Source organism: Rhipicephalus sanguineus, chromosome 9 (genome assembly GCF_013339695.2).
Source record: "Rhipicephalus sanguineus isolate Rsan-2018 chromosome 9, BIME_Rsan_1.4, whole genome shotgun sequence".
Classification (NCBI taxonomy): Eukaryota; Metazoa; Arthropoda; class Arachnida; order Ixodida; family Ixodidae; genus Rhipicephalus; species Rhipicephalus sanguineus.
Window position 1 is genome coordinate 31,556,301 of NC_051184.2, and position 20,505 is coordinate 31,576,805.

A 20,505-nucleotide genomic window follows, 5' to 3' on the forward strand; every position below is an offset into this window, starting at 1 on the left:
GAGAGAGAGTGAGAGAGAAATGTGGAAGAGCCAGTGCGGCCCCCGCCCCCTCCGGGAAAATTAAAACTCTCCGCCTATGCCACTACTCACCATTGATCCACTAAAAATCAAGAAAGCAACGATTAGCCCAAATGGCTGCGAAGCGACGGGGGCGAGCCGAAGAACCCGGGTACGTACAACGAGAGAATACTAGGGAACGGGAAAGGCAACGACGACTGCCAGACGACCCCGAAGCGATGGAAGCCCTACACAAACGCCGTTTTCCAACAGTTGATGCCTTCTCGATCGTGGGCTTGTCGGCTATCAACTTTTGCTGATATGGCAATCTGATCCTTTAACGAGGTCGTTTAGTCAGTTCACGTTGCCACGTTTCATTGTTGCCTGGAAATGAACGCATGAGCTCATGTTCCGGCCCCGGCGTCGAAACGTGAGTGATAAGGCACGATGCCAACTGCGCAGGCGCACTCTCACGCCACGTCCGCAAGCAATCAACGCCGTTTCGCTTCCGCCGGGGATAGAAAAAAGACAGAAAGATACAATGATAGAATAAAGCAAGAAAGAAAAGTATTAGTAGGGTAGGCACGCTCACGCCCATTTTCCAGATAAGGGAAGGACTCCTGGATTTGTTTTGCAGTCTGCACATTTATGCGATTCCAATCGGCCTCTCATTTTACTGTGCTGCCCTCTGCCGTTTTTGTAGGGCTTTGGTATGGGCCGGGACAACCGGGATTGCCAGAAGCAAAGCCACCGAGATTAAGAGACGCTTCGTGACTTTTCCGTAAGGGGAAGGGCGCATGCGCCAGGGCATCGTGAAAAGAGGCGGATTTGAATCGTTGTGACTCAATAGGCACGGGGCTCTAGCAACGTCTTTCTCCTTCATTTTGTTGTTTTTAACGAATCATTTATTCTAACAGATATCGCTCACTCGCGATCGCGCACTATAGAAAATCATAATTAACTCGAATGATGGGTACAATGGCATCGAAAACGTTGTTTCGTCCCGGTACTCAGGAGGGCTCGACCAGCAGTTTATCCGCCGCCGGTGCGTCATTCCTATCGGCGTCAGCGGCGGCGTCGGGGACGACGGCGTCCCTGTTGGTGGCCTGCGGAGCCCTGACCCTCGAGTCGAAGTTCATGCCGGCGAACAGCGCGACCGCCGTGAGGAAGCTGATCACCTCCAGGAGCAGGAACACCGCCGACCAGCCGTAGTGCTCGGCCACCAGGCTGAGCGGAAAGCCCGATATGACGCCCCCCACTGCACGCCAGCCAGATAAGACGTCAGATGGAAGAGCGCCGAAGTATACAGTAAGCGCTGAACTGTATTCGGATTTGCTGACAAGCGAACTACTTGGCTTCACTCACGGCTTCCTCCAAAGGCCACGATGGCGTGTGACGTGCCCGACAGGTGCGTGGGCACGCACTCCGAGGCCACGACGCCGAAGATGGCCATGGCCCCGTACAGGCAGCCGCCCATGACTAGCCCAATGAGGCTGATCAGCAGCTGCGTATGTGGGCGCAGCTGCTCAAACGCTAACACGCTAAATGAAGTTGGCGTGCAGACACGGACACAAGAGAAGAGACCAGAACAACACAGCGGCTAACAACCGAAAGAGCGCACTGCGACGGAAAATGCAGTATGCACAAAACTTGCCTGCGCATGCGCGGGCACGCAGCGCTACCTGTCGATCCGGCACACGCGGCGGGGCGGGGGGGCTAGGGGGACATGATTTTATATCAACTATATTCGGATAAAAAAGTCCGGAGAGGCCCCGCCCACACGACCGAAGCGCGGCAGCCGATCGCCTCTGCGACTGAAGAAATAGTCCCGCTCATGCACTCCGCAATGCTCTCCGAAGGCGGGGTCACTGGCCGTCCAGCTCATGACGTCAGTCCGGAGTGCGCGCTCATTGGTACAGGCTTGTATGCATCCGCCTTTGAGGAGGAAATACCACGGACATCTAAAGTTATTCGACATTGGATCAACTTTCTGCCGACTTAACAAGCCTATTTACAGGCAGATCTTACTCTATGGGCATTTAGTATATATATCGCCGGAATAAACCTGCGTAGGTAAACTTTGAACTTTGATCAATGGCGCGCTTCCCTCATAATCAGCTACTGGTTAGAGGAGGATTGTGAAGACGAACACTCATCCAACCAACTTCTCTTTTAAAGTTCGGTTAAAAAAAAGAAAGAAAAAGGTCATGGCATTGTTCTCGGTACCCCTCAATATCGCCTTGATCCTCCACTATACGGCATGAAATGCTAAAAATTGCCGTCGCGAATGTACGGGACCCGCTGTGCTTATACTATTAACGCGATGAAGTTGATTCGTTGTTCTTCAAGCGGCGCTCAAATACCTCTGACGAGTGTTGCGTGATGTTGTTGCTGAACAGGTGAAAGGCCACGGCGGCACCGGCCACTAGAACCACCGACACGGGAACCCTGGGATTCGTTCCGCCTGCGCCACCCTGCGGTACAGCACAAGACTTGCGTCAATGACTACATGGGATGGACGCTTGCGTCGTAAATAAATTAATGAACTCGCCCTGATAATCTACGCGGCATTGAATTAAGACAAAAATGAATGAATGAATGAATGAATGAATGAATGAATGAATGAATGAATTCAAAAAAGCTTGTGTCTGGGCAAGTTGGTACTTGCCATGTTCAGCGCAAAAAAAGGAACACGAAAACACAAGGAAGTGCACGACACAAGCGCTGTCTAACAACTGAAATTTTAATGGAAGAAACGTGTCATATATAAGCACAAAAAAACAAACAAACAAAAACAGAAAAAAACCCACAAAAACTAAACAGAAAATCTTATCCACCACCAGGCATGTACTCACGTATGCTGTAGATAGGTAATCTCAGCCTCCGTGAGAGCGATTGAAGGCTGGCTCACGCATCTGTCTCTTGCTTTTTTTAATTTCAAACGCTTCAGCTATTTCACGCGTGCGCTGGTCCCTGTGCCTCATCATCACGGTGGTTTTGTTTAGCTCGGCTGCGCATCCGCACTGCCGGCAATGGAGGGAAAGATGGCCGCTGACAGCACTGAAGGTTGCACTATGAAGCACTCTAAGCGTTTCACTGAATGCGCGAGCGGAGTGGTGTACGCCATCCCTTTGTCATGTGGTGGTGCGTACATTGGGCAGACGGGTCGTTGTCTCAACGTTCGTCTAAGGGAGCACGTTAGCTCTCTGAAAGGCACACCATCTACGCATCTTTCCCTCCATTGCCGGCAGTGCGGATGCGCAGCCGAGCTAAACAAAACCACCGTGATGATGAGGCACAGGGACCAGCGCACGCGTGAAATAGCTGAAGCGTTTGAAATTAAAAAAAGCAAGAGACAGATGCGTGAGCCAGCCTTCAATCGCTCTCACGGAGGCTGAGATTACCTATCTACAGCATACGTGAGTACATGCCTGGTGGGGGATAAGATTTTCTGTTTGGTTTTTGTGTTTTTTTGTTTTCTGTTTTTGTTTGTTTTTTTGTTTTTTGTGCTTATATATGACACGTTTTTTCCATTAAAATTTCAGTTGTTAGACAGCGCTTGTGTCGTGCACTTCCTTGTGTTTTCGTGTTCCTTTTTTTGCGCTGAACATGGCGAGTATGTTCCAACTAGCCCAATTTGCCACCTTACTTAAGTTGGTACTTGTTTTTTCTTTTTTTTTTTTTTGCTTTCTTGTTGCTGGCCAGAGATCGAAGTGAAATCACTCCTCTGTCCTTTTTTCACATTCTAAACCTGGTGCCAAAAAATTCACCTACGATTACGATACTGCCTAATGCGAATTCTGAGCGCAGTTCTTGTTGGGGCAAGACCAACTGTGTTTGAAGTTTTGGCTTTCCGCAAGGTATCGACTACGCCATAAATCATAATTTTTGTGAAGTAGGACACCAACCACTACGCCATTCGTCTTTCTACGTATAAGCGAGGTACCCGCTACACATCTGTAAGATATTATGCGCACTTTGTTGAAACTGCATGTGGCTGATGACGATGAAGAATTGTGGCTAAGCACTTTGCAGTGGGTGGGAAGCGTTAAACCACACTCGTTGCGCAATTAGCACTGTGTGATGACTAGTTGTTATTTTACTCTTCTGTCACGCTATGTTGCACAGGTTAACGCGATGCCTTGCCCGACATGACGCCTGTATAAGGTCTTTTCGCAAATGAGTTTCAAGCGCCAGCATGGTCTCTACGGTATAGAATACTCAACTGCCACGCAGAGGGCCCGGGTTCAAGTCCCAGTTGTTTCTGGGCATTTTTTGTCATTCTTATTTTTCATGTCTGTCGCAGAAGCGTAGTCAGAATTTTTCTTCGGGGGGGGGGGGGGGCGGTTTCAACCATCCTTTTTTTATGTTCGTGCGTGTGTTTGTATGTGTGCGTGTATATATACCCATGCAAAATCGAAAAATTGGGGGGGGGGGCAGTTTCAAACCCCCAACCCCCCCCCCCTGGCTACGCCCCTGGTCTGTCGGTTACTTTTTCATGTCTATCGGTTACGCCACCGACGGCGACGGCAACGGCGACGGCGACGCCGCTCAATGCAGGAACGGGCGCCTTAGAGCTGCGCTCTAAAACAATAACATGCAGTGAATGAATGAATGCTTTCGTTCCTCCCAACAAAAAAAAAACGAAGTTAGCGCTCAAGATCAGAAAGCTCTCATAACATAGATAGTATACGTGCACGACTCATGGCACGCACAAAAGTATGGCTCAAAGCAAAATTAGAGACAAGAGCTTTCAGTTGACGAGAGCTTATTTAGAATATACGATACAATTAACTTTATAAAGCCACGGAAAGCAACATTAGATCGTTAAAGGTAGAGTGACAGAACCATCGGTTCCTAATGCGTGTTGTCTAGAAAAGAAATGTGCTAGCTGCGTTGTTAGAGCGACGGTGGTTGAACTTGCGCGTGAGTGGGCGTGTTCTAGAATATGAAAATTTCGGCAGTCTCACGTCCGCACTTATCTACGTTAGTAAAACTTCTGTTGGGCCTAGTTGGCAGGTAGCTTTTAAGGTGGAAATCTTCCGCGCAGACCAGGCCGGACCACGAAGAATAGATGAGACAAAGCACCGGTGCTGAGTAACAACTCCTTTATTCTTCTCGCAACAACGCATATAAATCCCACAACTACATAACACTGCATGCGCACGCATAACAAGACGTCTGCATACGTAAGAACAGAGATATCTAACGAAGATGCGCACGCATGAATTCATATTCGGAGGGGCACGAAGATATGTGTGTTGCCGAAGCCCTGATTCAAAAAAGAAAGCCAGAAAGAGGGCGACGTGCGAACGTGAACCGTTCAGACCTGTGATGCTGCCTTACCTTCATAAGGTCACACATCAACTCGAAGAGAGTTGCTATCAGGCACGATGTTCCTTCGGTGTTTTCTGCGCCGAACAAGCTTGCTAAGCATGCATACTCCCGCACATGCGGTGTTAGCAGGCATGGGTGCCAAATCAAGCCCTGTGTCTGCTTTATCTCTTGCAGCACCTGTTTGATATATGCCATAGTACCCCTGTCTTGTGGCAAGACCTACGTCGCGCAAACTGCGCGCTGCATAAATGAGCGACTTAGGGAACACGCGCAAATTGCGCTTGTCCGTGTGTGCTCTTTTCTGATCGTCCTTGTTTGTTTCGCGCAAAGTGGCTAAAAAATGAATTCGTTCCAACTAGGCCGGCTAGTAGTTTTGCAAAAAAGTAAATAAGAATGTTTACAAAGGAGCACATCTTCATGTTAACTACTGCTGCAACTGCGCCCCGCGATTTCGTGAGACGCAATTGATTCTCGGCAGAAGCAAGAATGAACAAGCGCGGCTTGCCTTGGAAGCGTACCACATCAAGAAAAAGGGAGGTGATTGTATCAGTGATACCTCTGTATCTTTGTGCCCGTCCGAATATGAATTCATGCGTGCGCAGCTTCGTTGGATATCTCTGTTTTCACGTATGCAATACGTCTTGTTATGCGTGCGCATGCAAGTTTATGTGGTTGTGGCATTTATATGCATTGTTTCAAGAAGAATAAAGCGGTCGTTAGTGAGCGCCACTGCTTGTCTCATCTATTCTATGTAGTGCGTCGTGGTTTGCGCTGAAGTTTTCAGCTTATCTACGTGCCCGAGGAGTGGGAAGGGAAGAGTGACCTAGCATTTTAGCATACCATTTCCGGGCTGGCATGTTAAGATGTTAGACATAGGGATTGGCTAAACTTCTATCTCACGGATAATTCTTGCGCAAGACGTTATTGTGTATGCGGGCCCAGCTTTCCAGAGCCAATAGCAGCCTTCGCTGTAAAAATGCTACCGCGTAGAGAGGGTAAAACCACGTGACTCGAGATGCCGACCTTGCTGGCGTGCCAGATGATCATCCTGTCCGTTACGTAGCCGGCCAGGATGCCACCCAGGAAACCGCCGCCTTCGATGCAGCTCATGAAGGCGCTGGCTGCAAGTTCGCGCACGCAAAAAAAATAACGTTTATTCATTAGTTCATCGCACGACAACATTCTGAACAGTGAGACCGATCGGAAAAGAGTGTTCTCGACAGCAACCAAGTGAAGAAATAGGTCCCGTTTAGAAGCATGCGTGTTCTCTCTTTTTTTTTTTTTTTACAAATGCCTGATCCGACCGCACGAGCTTTCGCCAAACTATTAACCACTTTGACGAATGCAAAGTCTTTGGCAATTGAAACATCATTCCTTCCTAGGACACTTCTTGTTCGGCCACTAATCGTAAGGGGCTCAGTGGGAGGGGGTCGGAAAGACAGAGGGGTGGGGGTGGGGACGATGCTGCGGTAAAAACGTCGCCCCCCCCCCCCCCTCCACCTCTAATTGAGAACCATGCGCACGCCTACGGCCAGTGTTCTTTCCCTGGAGAATATGATCTTTCAAGCGAAACTTGTGCCCAGTTGAAGATCTCTACAGCGAACTTCTCCACAACGGCATGACCTAGCTGTGAAAGTGAAACAAGGGACTCCTTACATACCACCTATAGAGTTACAACCGTTAAGTCGTGCAACCTTTACAACGAAGTCATATATATAACGAAACATTCTGAACGTCCTTAGCACTTCGTTGCAAAGGTCTGTACCGGCAAACTGGGACTGCTTGAGGTCCTCGATGATGTAGATCTGGCCCCAGTCGGCGGCGCCGGTGCGCACGAAGAACATGGTCAGGTACGATACCGACAGTAGCCAGATGAAGGGGCTGCTCAGCAGGGTCCTAGTGGTGGCCGCGGAACCGGTGAGTTCCCCTTCCTGCGGCCCCTTGGCCACTGCGCCGTTCTGCGCGGTCTCTGCTATTGGTGAGGGAGGAAAGAAGCCAGCCTTTGAAAAACGAGGCCTGACCTCTTTCTTTCCGCGCAGTTTTAACCTCAAAGTATGAACCAACTAGCCAGCAAAAATTAACTTTCTATTAAAGTTCTTCACCTCAGAGCTCTATTTTGTGTGGTCAACCAAAGCAAGAAGCAGCGATTACATTTGTGAACCTCATCGCCGTGGCCACCTGCCAGTCCCGTGTTCAGGCCTATTTCCCAAAGCACAGGATTGTCCCTTTGCAAGTTCAAGTACTCTTTGGCCCCTTGGTTCCTTCCTGGGGCCATGTCCGAAGAATATCCAAAGTATTATAGTCCGAGCCTCTGCCCATGGTGTCTAGATCGTTCCTTCCGCCTGTCCTAATTTTTTCCCGCAGTTTTTACCTCACTCAAGGAAACGATGCGGTTACGAGGAATAGATGGGGCAGCTGCCGAAGAAATGGCGTCTAGGAACGTGTCGAAAATGGAAGGGGATATGGGAAATCAGTTCTGAGGAAGCATCCATGGTAAGGGAAAGTTCCTGAAAAGGGAAAATTGTCACCTACACGCTTGTAGCACTAAGCTACGAATTGGACACCCACGTGTATGAGCATCTCGGTAAGGAGGCTTCATATAAAGCTTACGAAAGGTTGGTCTTGGCGTTGGTACCGGATTTGGATCCCTGATCAGGAAGAGTTTTTCGGCAACCAGGAAGCTTTCTTTCTGAGACCCGTAGGCATAAGCGTGCGCAGGGTACCCCTTCAGGGGGGGGGGGGGAGCGAAAGCGGGCGAAGGTTCTTCGCAGCGCCCCCCTCCCTATTAGGTGAATGTATGGGGCAGACTTTGCGCCCCCCCCCCCTCCTCTTAGGTGACTGGGGGCGGGGAGGGGCGGTCGCCCCCCTGCGCTCGCCTATGCCCATAGGCGTGGATTTGCTTTGTAGCTTCATGATGCGAACGTGTTCGTGTCAACATTCTTTTAACACCAAAGCTGTTCTAGCTCGGCGTAAAGTGTGTGGCCGTGCCCGAAAACTATCATCATCATGAACGGATAGAGAAAGAGAAGATCAGCGAAAGAGAGAGAAAGAAATAGAGAGAGAGAAAACAAAGAAAGAGGAAGCGAGCATCGCGTCGTCTAGCGACCAGATACCGCACCAGCGGGCCAAGCCACGCATGCGCAGTAGCTAAGCCACGCCCACCAATTCATCGCGCGCAACCTCCGCTCTAGAGTGCATAGCCTGGCTGCGCCTGATCGCGCCGAGACAGCCATGGGGCATCCTAAGAAAGTGCGTACTGCTGAGGAGGAGGCCGCGCATCTCGAAGCTAGACATGCCGGTCGACGGGCCCGTGCTTCGCTGTGCCAAGCTTTGCGCGACATCAAACGCCGTGTTAGAATCGAATATCGAATGGAAGATGTCTACAGCGACCGCATGCAGTGCGATTGTGCAGTTAAGCATCTCCTGGGAAGTAGGCTTTTTCGCATAAAGACTTTTGTTGTGAAGAAGCCAGCCTTCACAGAGCTCGCCGCTATGGGGGCGTGCACATAGGTATGGACAGCTCAGGGTATTGTGTCTGTGACGCATATTCATCGGCATATAAAGTTAGTCTACCAGTTTGTTGTTATAGACATATGTTGGTTTAGCCTACCAGTTGGTAGTAGAATCTTTAGAAATCAGCTGTATTAGAAGTATATCATCGTGAAAAAAAAAAGAAACATCCACTCAGAATCTCCTTCGTGAGTTGTCCAAGTGATTCGCAAGCGTGGAGTTTTACCATATGAAAGTGTATACAGTCGTGGCGTTTCCTGGAACTTTATTTTCGTCTGATGTCTTTTTCTTAAGCGGAGCTTCTATGAGTTACATATTTTGGTTGCACGGCTTCCTTCGCGAAAAACCCGGCGCTGGCCAGTGTAAAGAAACGCAGCTGTACAGAAATGCGGCCTTAGAAGGTGCGCCGATGACATACGTATTTGTATGCGCCGTTTTCCAATAATTAATAATATCTCCATGGTGGGCTTGTCGGCGATCAGCCGTTTTTAGATGCGAAGTATCTTAAGGCGGAGCTCAATCCCGTGGTGGTGGTGTGCGGCGTGACCACCCTTACTGCGCATGCGCATACCCTCTCCACACACCTCCTCTCCACTCACCCTCTCCCCTCCCCTCTCCACACTCCCTCTCCACTTCCCCTCTCCACTCTCCCTCTCCCTACCCCTCTCCCCTCTCCCTTTTTTCTCTGAAACGCGGGCTAGACATGCCGAAATTCTCTCCTGCGCAACGCCGCGATGAGCTCGAGCACATGCGCGTCCCCTCCGCTTCTCTCTCCTCTCCCACGCTGCCCCCTCTCGCCCGCCTGTCGACCGCGTTCCCCGCTCGCCCTGTGAGAATTAACGACCAGGCTAGATGGAAGATAGGACGCGCGTAGCGTCCCTCTTCGCGTTCCACGACGCGAGGTCGGTAGCATGCCCAACGAACGCCAACAGAACGCGATCGTGCAAGTGCTCCGGCTTCGCATCGCCTCATGGTCCCCTTTAGCGGGACATGGTGTAATTTTTTTTTATATTTAAATCTGATCTTTCATCGAGGTCCCTCGTCACCTCGAGTTGCCACATTTCATTGTTTCACGCATGACCGTCGTCGTTGCCTGTAGCAACAGAAGTGTTGCTCTGCTAAGCACAATGGTGAAGGTCGAATTTTCGGCAAGGAGGAAGGAACAAGTTTGGATGGAACATTGCGCAATGGGAGAGAAAGAGAGAAAGAAAGAAAGAAAGGAAGAAAGAAAGAAAGAAAGAAGGAAAGGAAAAAAAGGAAGAAAGAAAGAAAGAAAGAACGAAAGAAAGAAAGAAAGGACGAAATGAAGGAAGGAAGGAAGGAAGGAAGGAAGGAAGGAAGAAAGAAAGAAAGAAAGAAAGAAAGAAAGAAAGAAAGAAAGAAAGAAAGAAAGAAAGAAAGAAAGAAAGAAAGAAAGAAAGAAAGAAAGAAAGAAAGAAAGGACGAAGGGAAGGAAGAAAGGAAGGAAGGAAGGAAGGAAGGAAGGAAGGAAGGAAGGAAGGAAGGAAGGAAGAAAGAAAGAAAGAAAGAAAGGACGAAGGGAAGAAAGAAAGAAAGAAAGAAAGAAAAGAAGAAAGAAAGAAAGAAAGAAAGAAAGAAAGAAAGAAAGAAAGAAAGAAAGAAAGAAAGAAAGAAAGAAAGAAAGAAAGAAAGAAAGAAAGAAAGAAAGAAAGGGAAGGGCTCCTAACTTTTTTTTTTTAATGCGAGGCCAAGGAGTGTGCACTTCGTCTCACCTGTCCTTGCAGGCGAGCCGGAGTCCGTGGGAGCGTGACTCGATCTCGGACTTTCCTTCACACTCAGGCCGATGTCGCTCGGCTTGTTGACGACGGTGAAGAGAGACAAGGCGCCCAGAACGGCGCATATCACGCCTGTGGTGCCGAGAAATGACGCAATCAACCGGTGTCTATGGCCGTCTCACTACGAACCGTTCACATTCGGTAAGAAATAAGCTTTTGAGCGTGTTGTAAAATGGCTAACCGCTTAGAACTGTTAAGGCGGAAGCTAGCATTGAGCCAGAACAAGGCGTGCGCTTTCTAGATAAACTGTCGCATTTCGGTTATCCAATCAATTGTGGAAATTAACGTCCCGAAAGCGCACAGCGTGTCACGAGGGATACCTTATGTATTGAACAACTCCGGATTAGTCTTAATAATAATATCTGGGGTTTAACGTCCCGAAATCCCGATATGATTATCAGGGACGCCGTAGTGGAGGAATCCGAAAATTTCGACCACGTGGGGTTCTTTAACGTGCACCTAAATCTAAGTATGCACGGGCCTCAACATTTTCGCCTCCATCGAAAATGTCCGGATTAGTTTTGATCTCGACGGGCACCGCAGAAAACGCAACAACACTTTCGGAATGGCTGCTTTCTGCAGATGCCGACACAGCGAGACATAAGTTTCTGACTACAGCGTGTTGGCAGTGCAGCTGTAGCTTCCTCAATAAAGAAATTATTTTTTCTTCTTCTTAAGTAAACTAGGCGAGCAATTGTTACAGCATATGAACAATCAGAACACTAATATGCGAGCTTTCTGCAAAATTTGAGCAAGAACAAAGCAGGGGTAAGGGGAAAAGTGTATCTTTCTTTTTTTTTTTTTTTTAAGAATTGTATGCGAAGTATCTATTCTTGTCCCTGAACATAATGTGGATGTTTCGCTGGTTCTATCGGCCGCGCGAGCGCTATAGCAGGCTTGAACACCATGATATAGAGATCGTGGTCCGGAAATTACGATATCCGTCGCCGACATAGGCATGCGCAGTGTTCTCCATATGGCGGGGGGGGGGGGGGGGGGGGCGAAATTTTACCGCAGCGCCCACCCCGCCCTCCGCTCTTCCTAACCCCTTCCCCTGAGACCCTTACGTAAGATCAGTATGCAGTGGGAGGGGGGGGGGTGATTAGCACGCAGTGTAAAGACAAGGTACCCCCTCCCCTGCCCACCCTGTGTGCACGCTTATGGTCATCGAGCTAACGACTCCTCGACACACGCGTGGTGACAGGAGGTGGGCGGCCGTGTGCAGAGTTTTCGATAAACAGCCGAAGACACGTACCTGTGAAACCGACGCTCACTCGCCAGTTGTAAGTGACCATCAGATATGAAGACAGGAACGGGGCTATGCTCAGCGAAACGTTGGCCGAAGCTGACAGCACGCCGTACAGCGTTCCAAACTGCGCTTGTAAAAACCACTGCGATGAAGAAAAATGCAGCTGCAGCATCACTAAGTGACGTGTTCGCAGCGAGAGGTACGCGAATACGCGGCAAGAAGCAAAAATGGTTCAACAACATTGAAAATGACTACGCATAGCTGATACATACTAACAGTAGCTGAGCAACATTGAGGTTCGCTAATTATACGGCTCAGGAACTTTGAAAATTACTCGGCAAAATTGACAGTGATTATCAGGGGCGTAGCCAAGGGGGGGGGGGGTTCAACCCCCCCCCCGAAACTTTTCAGTTTTGCTTGCGTATATATACACGCACACATACAAACACACGTACGAACATACATAAAGTATGGTTGAACCCCCCCCCCCCCCCCCACCCGAAAAAAATTTATGGCTACGCCCTTGGTGATTATGTTGGAATGGCCGACCAACGATTCAGCAACATTGATAATGACTAACCATGATCGAACGAAAGAAAGAGAAATGGATCGAGAGGCCCATTTTTTATGTCAGATAAACTTAGGGAAGCCAACGAAAGCAGTATTAGAGCAGTATACGCAAAGCTTTGCGTTAGCGTTTCGTGCTACTGCGCATGCGTCATACGCTATCCTCTCTGATACCCACGTTGAGTTGCGGAAATAGCGTATCGTACACAAGCAACGCTAACGGACCCTATTTTAAAACCTTCTAATAATAAAGCGTTTTAGAATATGGTGCGTAGCTTTTGCGTTGCTTGGGTACGTACAGTGCTCGTCAAATGAAACCCGAACAGCGGTAAGCCTTCGCAGGGGTATAGTGTTATCACCATGGGCAGGCGCGCATATATGCGCAGTGCGGTCAAACCGGATGCGCGCGCCTGTCCATGGTGATAACTGGACGGCGCGCACTATACCCCTGCGAAGGCTTGCCGCTGTTCGGGTTTCATTTGACGAGCACTGTACGCTATCTCCGAAGTAGAACGTGCGTACGCAAGAGGTTAGCGTATGACTGATGATCAGCGGCTGTCAGCTAACGTTGCCATTTGGCAGGAGGCCTATGTCATATACGAGCCATTTCTGAAGGGGATTTGATGTCAGGTTTCGAGAAACATATCAATACCGATATCCAGAATGACTGAAATCTGGACGCCGACTCTGAAATATAGAGCTTTTGTTCCTCAATTTTGTTTTAACACATGATGACCGGATGGAGTGCCTCACAAAAAAGAGAGAGAGAGAGAAACTTGAGACAAGTGACGTCTGCGTAGTTCGTGAAATACTTATTAGGAAAATAAAGATATGCATACATATGGGACGAATACAGATATATGAGCGGGCCGGGCCGCTAGCAAAAGGTCCGTGGGCCGCACGCGACGCGGACCGCTTGTTTGAGACCCCTGGTGTATAGAATGCCGACCTGTTGGAGGACCTTGATGAGCGAGGGCCAGCCGCAGCCCTGCGCGCAGCCGTTGAGGAACCAGAGAGCCGCGAACACTTCGACGGACACGGAGGCGACGGCGGCCAGCACGATGGTGAACGCGGCCGACAGTAGCAGGCCGCTGGCGAACATGAGGCGAGAGCTGACGCGGTCCGATAGCACGCCGAACAGGAACTTGCTGCCGGCGTACGCCAGGTTCTGGCTGCTCAAGATTGCTCCTGCCAGCGGGGACGTCACATAGAGTTAGCACCAGGAGTACTGCGAATCAGTTCTGCCCAATCCTGCAAGGTGTTGGTCCCGGGTTCGATCCCCAGACCAGGACTAATTTTTCTGCAACTATGACACTATCTGAGAAATTCGTATGGATTTCCTTGTGGTTTCGTGCTACGAAAGGGGGGTGGTTGTCAATTTTCCTCTCTTAGCCAAAGAACGCTCGTCCTGTCGTGCCCATACTAAGATGGCAGCCGCGGCCACCATCTTAGCATGGGCACGCTAGGTATCTTATATTATAGGCACGCCAAGTATGCCCCAAACCTTAGCTCAGTCAGATCTCTCCCGTCATCGTTTGATGTTGAGGGTTATGGCCAGGCATATTTTTAATTATAATGGCGGCTGAGGCCCTCTGATGTTGCATTCCAAGCCTAGGTCGGCAAAAAATGTAGAGCTCACTCATACTCACTCACGAAATGTATCTTGCCCGTAGGGCTCACTGGGACTCAGACTCACCAAACTTTTCCTCAACTGGACTCACTCAGACTCCCTGTAATTTTTCTCAACCGGACTCACTCGGACTCAGACTCACCAAACTATAATTCACTCGGACTCAGACTCAGACTCACGGCTCGATCAGAGCCTGAGTGAGTCGACTCATCAGTCCGTTCGCCTATAATTAGCTTTTTCTACCGTAGTGTCAATGCTCTTTTACACCAATACGCATAATCGGTGCTCTACTATGCACATTTTGATCTCATACCTTCAAATACGAGTTATCAGAGTTTGCAATGCAGTAAGGACATTTTTACTAAAAGAGATGACTCACTCGAGATATTTTTATCAATAAGCTTCTGTGAAAGAATCTGGGGGGGGGGGGGGGGGGGTTAAGGCACTTCCTCACCTTCTCCCTGCGCAACTCACGCCTCTGATCAATAAATATCGAGCTGACGTATGAACGGTAGCGCTCGGAAGTATGTGTGAGTAGACGTGAGTATAAACGTAAGCCGACATAAGGCTCATAGTAATGCTGAAGTTGAGGTGATGGGATCATAGGTCGGCAAAAAATGTGAAGCTCACTCAGACTCACTCAGGAAATATATCTTGCCCTCAGGGCTCACTCGAACTCGAACTCACAAAAATTTTCCTCAACCGGACTCGTTCGGACTCAGTCTCGCTATTATTTTTCTCAACCTGACTCACTCGGACTCAGACTCACAAAAGCATTACTCACTCGGACTCACTCAGACTCAGACTCACGTCTCGATCTGAATCTGAGTGAGTCGACTCATGAGTGAGTCTGCCGACCTATGATTCCAAGCATGTTTATTTCCCGTCTTTATCCCCAGAAAGCCGTTCATTCAAATAAGACTTCTGTCGTGTCGGAAGCGTCATGCTTCCTGTGTCAGCGTCTCTCTGTAGTCTACGCTAGTGTGTGCCGTACATAGCGCAAGAAAAATCAACGAACAGTCGAGTAATCCGTTTCCGGGCTCTGTTAAATGTGGTTGTCGCTTTATAGCAATATGCAAGGGAAGGGTGACTTGCCAGCTTCATCCTTGCGCAGTCCGCTGGTGAGGAGTTCGGGCAGCACGAACGTGATGCTTTTGCGGTTGTAGCCGTAGCAGGCGTAGCCGAAGAACAGGGTCGCGAATATCATGCCCTGGTAACGCCTCACACTCGCCGCCATAGGAAATGCCTTACAGGTCTGCTACTCACGAACAGGCATAACGGAGGCATCGACTTCTTCTTTCTTACATATTTAACGTGGCGCATAATGATGATATCTCAAACATTAGGCATATACACAACGACCGAATGTTGGATGGCCGAGAAGTGAGTGATAGAAAACGGAGAAAAGAAGAAAGGAGGAATGACTAGTAGTACTTGTAGTAGTACTAGTAGTACTAGAGTGTTTTCCTGCGATCTCGCCTTGGTGCTGCTCTGCGTTACATCCGGTGGCGTAGCCAGGGGGGGGGGGTACGGGCACACCGGGCCCGTGCCCCCCCCCCGCAATTTTTTTTCCCATGGGATACAGAGCACGAAGTGAGACTCGAGCCCACTTATCTGCCCAGACCCAATGTCGGATCAAGGAGGTGCCCTCCACTACCCCCCCCCCCCCCCCCGAAAAAAATTTCTGCCTATGTCCATCACACATTCCGCACGGGAGTATACCGGATATTTTCGAAGAGGTGGGGGAAAGGGCGGGGGTCAGCTTGAAGGAAACGGAAGACCAGCTTATAGTAATCATTAGTTATAACTTTAAAACTTCATATCAACAATTCTTGGCCAATACCCCAGTGTGGGTATTAGCCATGAGGGGAGGAACATCATCATCATCATCAGTTCAGTTTATTTTCCTTAAAGGCCCCGTTTAGGGGGTGTTACAGAAGGGGTGGGGAGCTTCATGCAATGGATAATTCAAAGTAACAGCCTATGAAACTTTTGAAAAGAGGTTAATACACTGTGCAAACAAAAACACATGTTAAACAAGGAATTCGCACAATAAAGGTTAATTAATTTGGCAAAGAGAAGAAACAATAGTATCTGGCAATTGAACGTAATAATTAATCGAGAACTCTGTACAAAAACAGCACGGTGAAAATGAATAAAACGCTAACAATAATCACTGTAAAAATATATACGCGCGTTAAGTGATGAGTTTGTACAATAAATAGCAATTAATTTGGCAATACAGAAGGCAGATCAGTAATGAACATACGGCGACTGTTTGTAGATATATCGTGGGAAAGGGCATTCCAATGTGATGCTGTCCGAGAGAAAAATGAAGTGAAATGAAATGAATGTGAAAATGGTTTCAAAACTTGGAGCGGATGACAGTGCATTGTGATATTCTTGCGGTTGGGGTGGTGTACGTCATGCGGTTAAGTGAACTGTAGAAAAACTTATGGAAAAGACCAAGTCTTGCTATCGTATACGGTGGTGCAAGAGCGACTGTAACTGAGACTTTTCTCTTGGGGCGGATATGCTTACGTCATCTGAGCAGGATGAATAAATGTACCTTGCAGCGCGATTTCGAAACGACTCAAGCGCGTTGATGAGGTCTCTTTCTTTTTTTAACGATAATGGCGGCCAAGGATCTCTATGTTGTCTCATACTAGCCACCATACTCATACATACATACATACATACATACATACATACATACATACATACATACATACATACATACATACATACATACATACATACATACATACATACATACATACATACATAGCAGTTGACACAGCAGCTAAGTTGAAACGCTGTCGTAAAGTTAGTAGTAACGGGGATGGTGGTATTGGCCCGTCTCAGCAAAAAAAAAAAATAATAATAATAATAAAAGTAAGAAAAAAAAAGCGTTAATCCAGGGGGCACCCGGGTTTGAACCGGGGACCTCTCGATCTGCAGTCGAATGCTCTACCACTGAGCTATACCCCCAAGCACGCATTTTTCTTTCTAAATAACATATTATAACTATTCTCGGGTTTCCGTTTTATACAGCAGTTTTTTTTTTTTTATTAAGCGGAGGCTTCTTACATTTAGCGATCCCTCTCCTACACCTTTTTGATACCTGTGAGGCTCTGACGAACCGAGCCATAGCAGGCCACTAACCATAACCAACATTCCAGACAGCCTCGCCGCTGTCTTTTCCAGAGTGTTGACGCCACGAATAATTAACAGAGCCCAATGAAGACAAATGTATCCTAGTATTCCTAATTGCTCATTTAAGTTGCAATAATATTCATTTAATTATTGCTTTACGGATACAATGTTTCCTGACATTTCCCGCGGCTAGACTGAAAAGAAGACAACAATCTCCTTTTAAATTTGGTGCGTAGACTGCATTCATTCATTTCCTGCGCACATTGTTCAGTGAAAAAGAAGCAAACAAAGAAAGAAAGCAGATAAAAAGGGGGTTATGGAAACATATGGCATTCAATACTTTGTTTCTCGCCATAACAGCTGTCGCCTATCCCTCGCTTTTAATTTGCTTGCACCTCCTTTGTTATTTAACTCTTGCAGCACATAGCAGCAGAAATAGTAGCAGTAATCGGCGGCGCAGCGAGGAATGATTTTTGGAGCGGACAAACTGGGCAAGCCCTTTTTGTGGGCTGGGCGTCAACTGAGCAGGCAGTGTTTGACACCGTGGCGCCATCTACCGGTGACCACCGGCAGCTCTTTCAAAATACCACGGCCACCTGGATCGGGACTGTCTGGTGTGCAACCCCTTGCAGGTAGTAGTAGGGTAGTAGTAGTAGTAGTAGTAGTATTAGTAGTAGCAGCAGCACCTGGTTGCAGCAGCTGGTTCATTCAATGAAAAAAAGAAAGGGAGCTCTTTGGGCTCTTTGGGTGTTAGCGGTGTTAGGGCGCGCTTTTCAAAAATAGCTTGCTTGAAATGAAATTAGAACGGCGTTCTAACTAGTCAGACGCGCTAAATTAATGTAGTCCCTTGTGTATTAGGCTTACTGCACGTGATGAAGACCCGATTGACTAATGCGCCCGTGACCTGATGGCCGCGAGACGTAAACGTGTACTTCAGTTCATGAAACATAATAATAGTAATAATCACTGGGGCTTTACCAAAACCACGATATGATTGTGACGCACGCCGTGGTGCCTTTGCGAAAAGTGTGGCGGAAGTGACGTCAGATTTATGGGGCAAACAAACCGGTATGGGCAAACAAAACAGCAGACGCCCCGCGGCGTGCTCTCCGCGGTGGTTAGCTTCTGCGCAGATTTGTAGTCCCGGCGTAAACTTAGCGCGTATTGTGCGGTTCGCACGCAGTAAAATGTTGTAAGCAGACGTTTACAAGGCTGTTCGTGCGTGGCAGGCTCGAGCGCGGCGTGCTGAAATTCTTCGTGGAGCGTTTTTGTGCAACAGTACAGAATAGGGAACCCAAGCTCAAGTTTGCGGCGCGACGACAGCGCCGCGTCAGCCGCACTGCGGCTCTGTCGGAAAACACTGAACCGTCGCGCGGCCGACTCAGCCCCTTTCACGGTAGCGGTAGCGCACGTGCGCTCGCGTTCTTCTCTCGGTGCGGGTAACTGTGGGGCCGTCAGCTCGGCACGTTGAACCGAGAGGCTTGCTGTGCGAAGCTGCGCATTTCCACGATGGCAGAAGCGACCCCGCGGAAGCGCAAGCGTGGTCCGAAGTATTGCGGTTTAGTGGCCAGCCACAACAGTGCAGGCAAGGCACACGATTCACGTATTTAACTGTATCGGTTCCCGGGCGTGTCGCACGAGAAATAAAGGCGGCAAGCGTGGATAGCTGACAGCGCTGTCTCGCCTTCTATTTTGGCTGTCTGAGTTCATCGCTTTCGTTCGTTCCGACTACCTGAATCGGTAAGTAACGGGGCGCATGCACGCAGCGACTACAGTAATGATTACTCGCTGTCTTCTCGCATTGTTAAAGTCCAGTTACGGTTGTAGGTGAAGCAACTTTGTGTTTTGATTCCCCGTGCTCGTGAGACCTACCCGTCGTTGTTGAACGTTCACATTCGCGTTATACCGTTAGCGTTGCGCGGTTGGTTGAATTCAACTGAACTCCGCACATTGTCAGAAGTTCGGCGCCTGCATTTCACGCGTCGGGAAGGCTGCTTTATCACGCCGGAACGGACGTCTGTGCATTTTCAGCAAGCTTTGACATCGTTCTGCAGGTTTGCTTTGTTTTTGTCACTTTATTGGGGTGACATATATTTAAGCCGCTAAATATAACTGGCACTTCATACATGCTTTGCAATTGCAACCTTGAATTAACCACCTTCTGACTTTGTGCGATTTTCTAGCCGCGTTCACGCAACAGGTTTTATACGCCTGTCAAGTCGGTATCATAAAAAGAGACTGCAAGCATGACGCGAGAGCCGAAAAAACGAGGCGAGCAGTTCATCTTGCTTCAAAGTGGTTGAAGCTCAGCTAGCTGCCTCGCGTCTTAATCGGCGGGTGATTCTCCAGCGGCACGGAGGACTTGACTAACCTTCTCAGGAAGCAGTGCGAAAATGTTTGAGGCCCGTGTACTTAGATTTAGGTGCACGTTAAAAGAACCCCAGGTGGTCGAAATTTCCGGAGCCCTCCACTACGGCGTCTCTCATAATCATATCGTGGTTTTGGGACGTTAAACCCTAGATATTATTATTATCTCAGGAAGCAGTGCCATGGCCGTATAATCTTTTTTGCGCACGCCGCAAACGTTTGTTCACGAAAGTACACGGCTGCTACTGTAAGCATGCCATATCAAAACAACAATGATATGATTCGTAGTCCACGCCGCAGAACATCGATAACGTGTACGGCTTCATTTCGGAGTGCATGTGGACCATTATTCATCTTTAACGTGACAGAATGAGACTTACCTCGAGGTATACGTCCTACACGGTGTAATCGCGACTTGGGAAATGCATTTCGCTTTGAGTCAGGCGTGGTTGTCGTCGATCGTCTGCTCTTCACCGTTAACGTGATTGACGAGCTTTCCTCATTTTATCAAGTTCGCTTTGCGGAAGTGCCAGTCAAGCTTGAAGATCCTTTTGAAGCCGCACTGCACGCGGTACATTGTGAGACGCCGCAAGTGCACCGCGAGAGCTCTGCACGTGCACGGAAGCGAGCGGCAACGCGGTGGCGAGAAGGGAAAGCGCTCGCTGATGACGCCCCAGTTTCTCTTTTTCTGCCAGAGATGGCGCTGCCTGTCAAGAGCAGCAGCGCCGCTAAGCGTTGCTTGGGAAGCCTATACCGGTACGTGCCGTGATCAAAAACGTTCAGCCCCTGCATAATCGTATTCGAACTCACCTAGCAGTGACTTACGCGTTCTGCTGGGCGTTAGGCTTTCCCTTTCTAGTAGCCCGATTTCCCGATCTGTTGCCGGATTAGCGGTT

At 48.7% G+C, this 20,505-nt stretch overlaps 1 protein-coding gene and 1 non-coding gene across 2 annotated transcripts; both read right to left on the reverse strand.

Moving 5' to 3' along the window:
- Window positions 1-857: 857 nt before the first annotated feature.
- Window positions 858-15,293, reverse strand: LOC119405429 (glucose-6-phosphate exchanger SLC37A4). The gene is made up of 9 exons (XM_037672267.2): window positions 15,182-15,293; window positions 13,406-13,659; window positions 11,896-12,031; window positions 10,578-10,712; window positions 7,100-7,306; window positions 6,358-6,455; window positions 2,361-2,471; window positions 1,363-1,501; window positions 858-1,255 (listed from the first exon to the last, which is right to left on the reverse strand). Exons 1-9 carry the CDS (start codon window positions 15,291-15,293, stop codon window positions 1,008-1,010), a joined length of 1,440 nt encoding a protein of 479 aa, XP_037528195.1. The 3' UTR covers window positions 858-1,007.
- A 1,712-nt stretch (window positions 15,294-17,005) lies between these two features.
- On the reverse strand, window positions 17,006-17,077 carry Trnac-gca (transfer RNA cysteine (anticodon GCA)). Its single transcript has one exon. It is a non-coding gene; the product is annotated as a tRNA-Cys (tRNA).
- Between the last annotated feature and the right edge of the window lie 3,428 nt (window positions 17,078-20,505).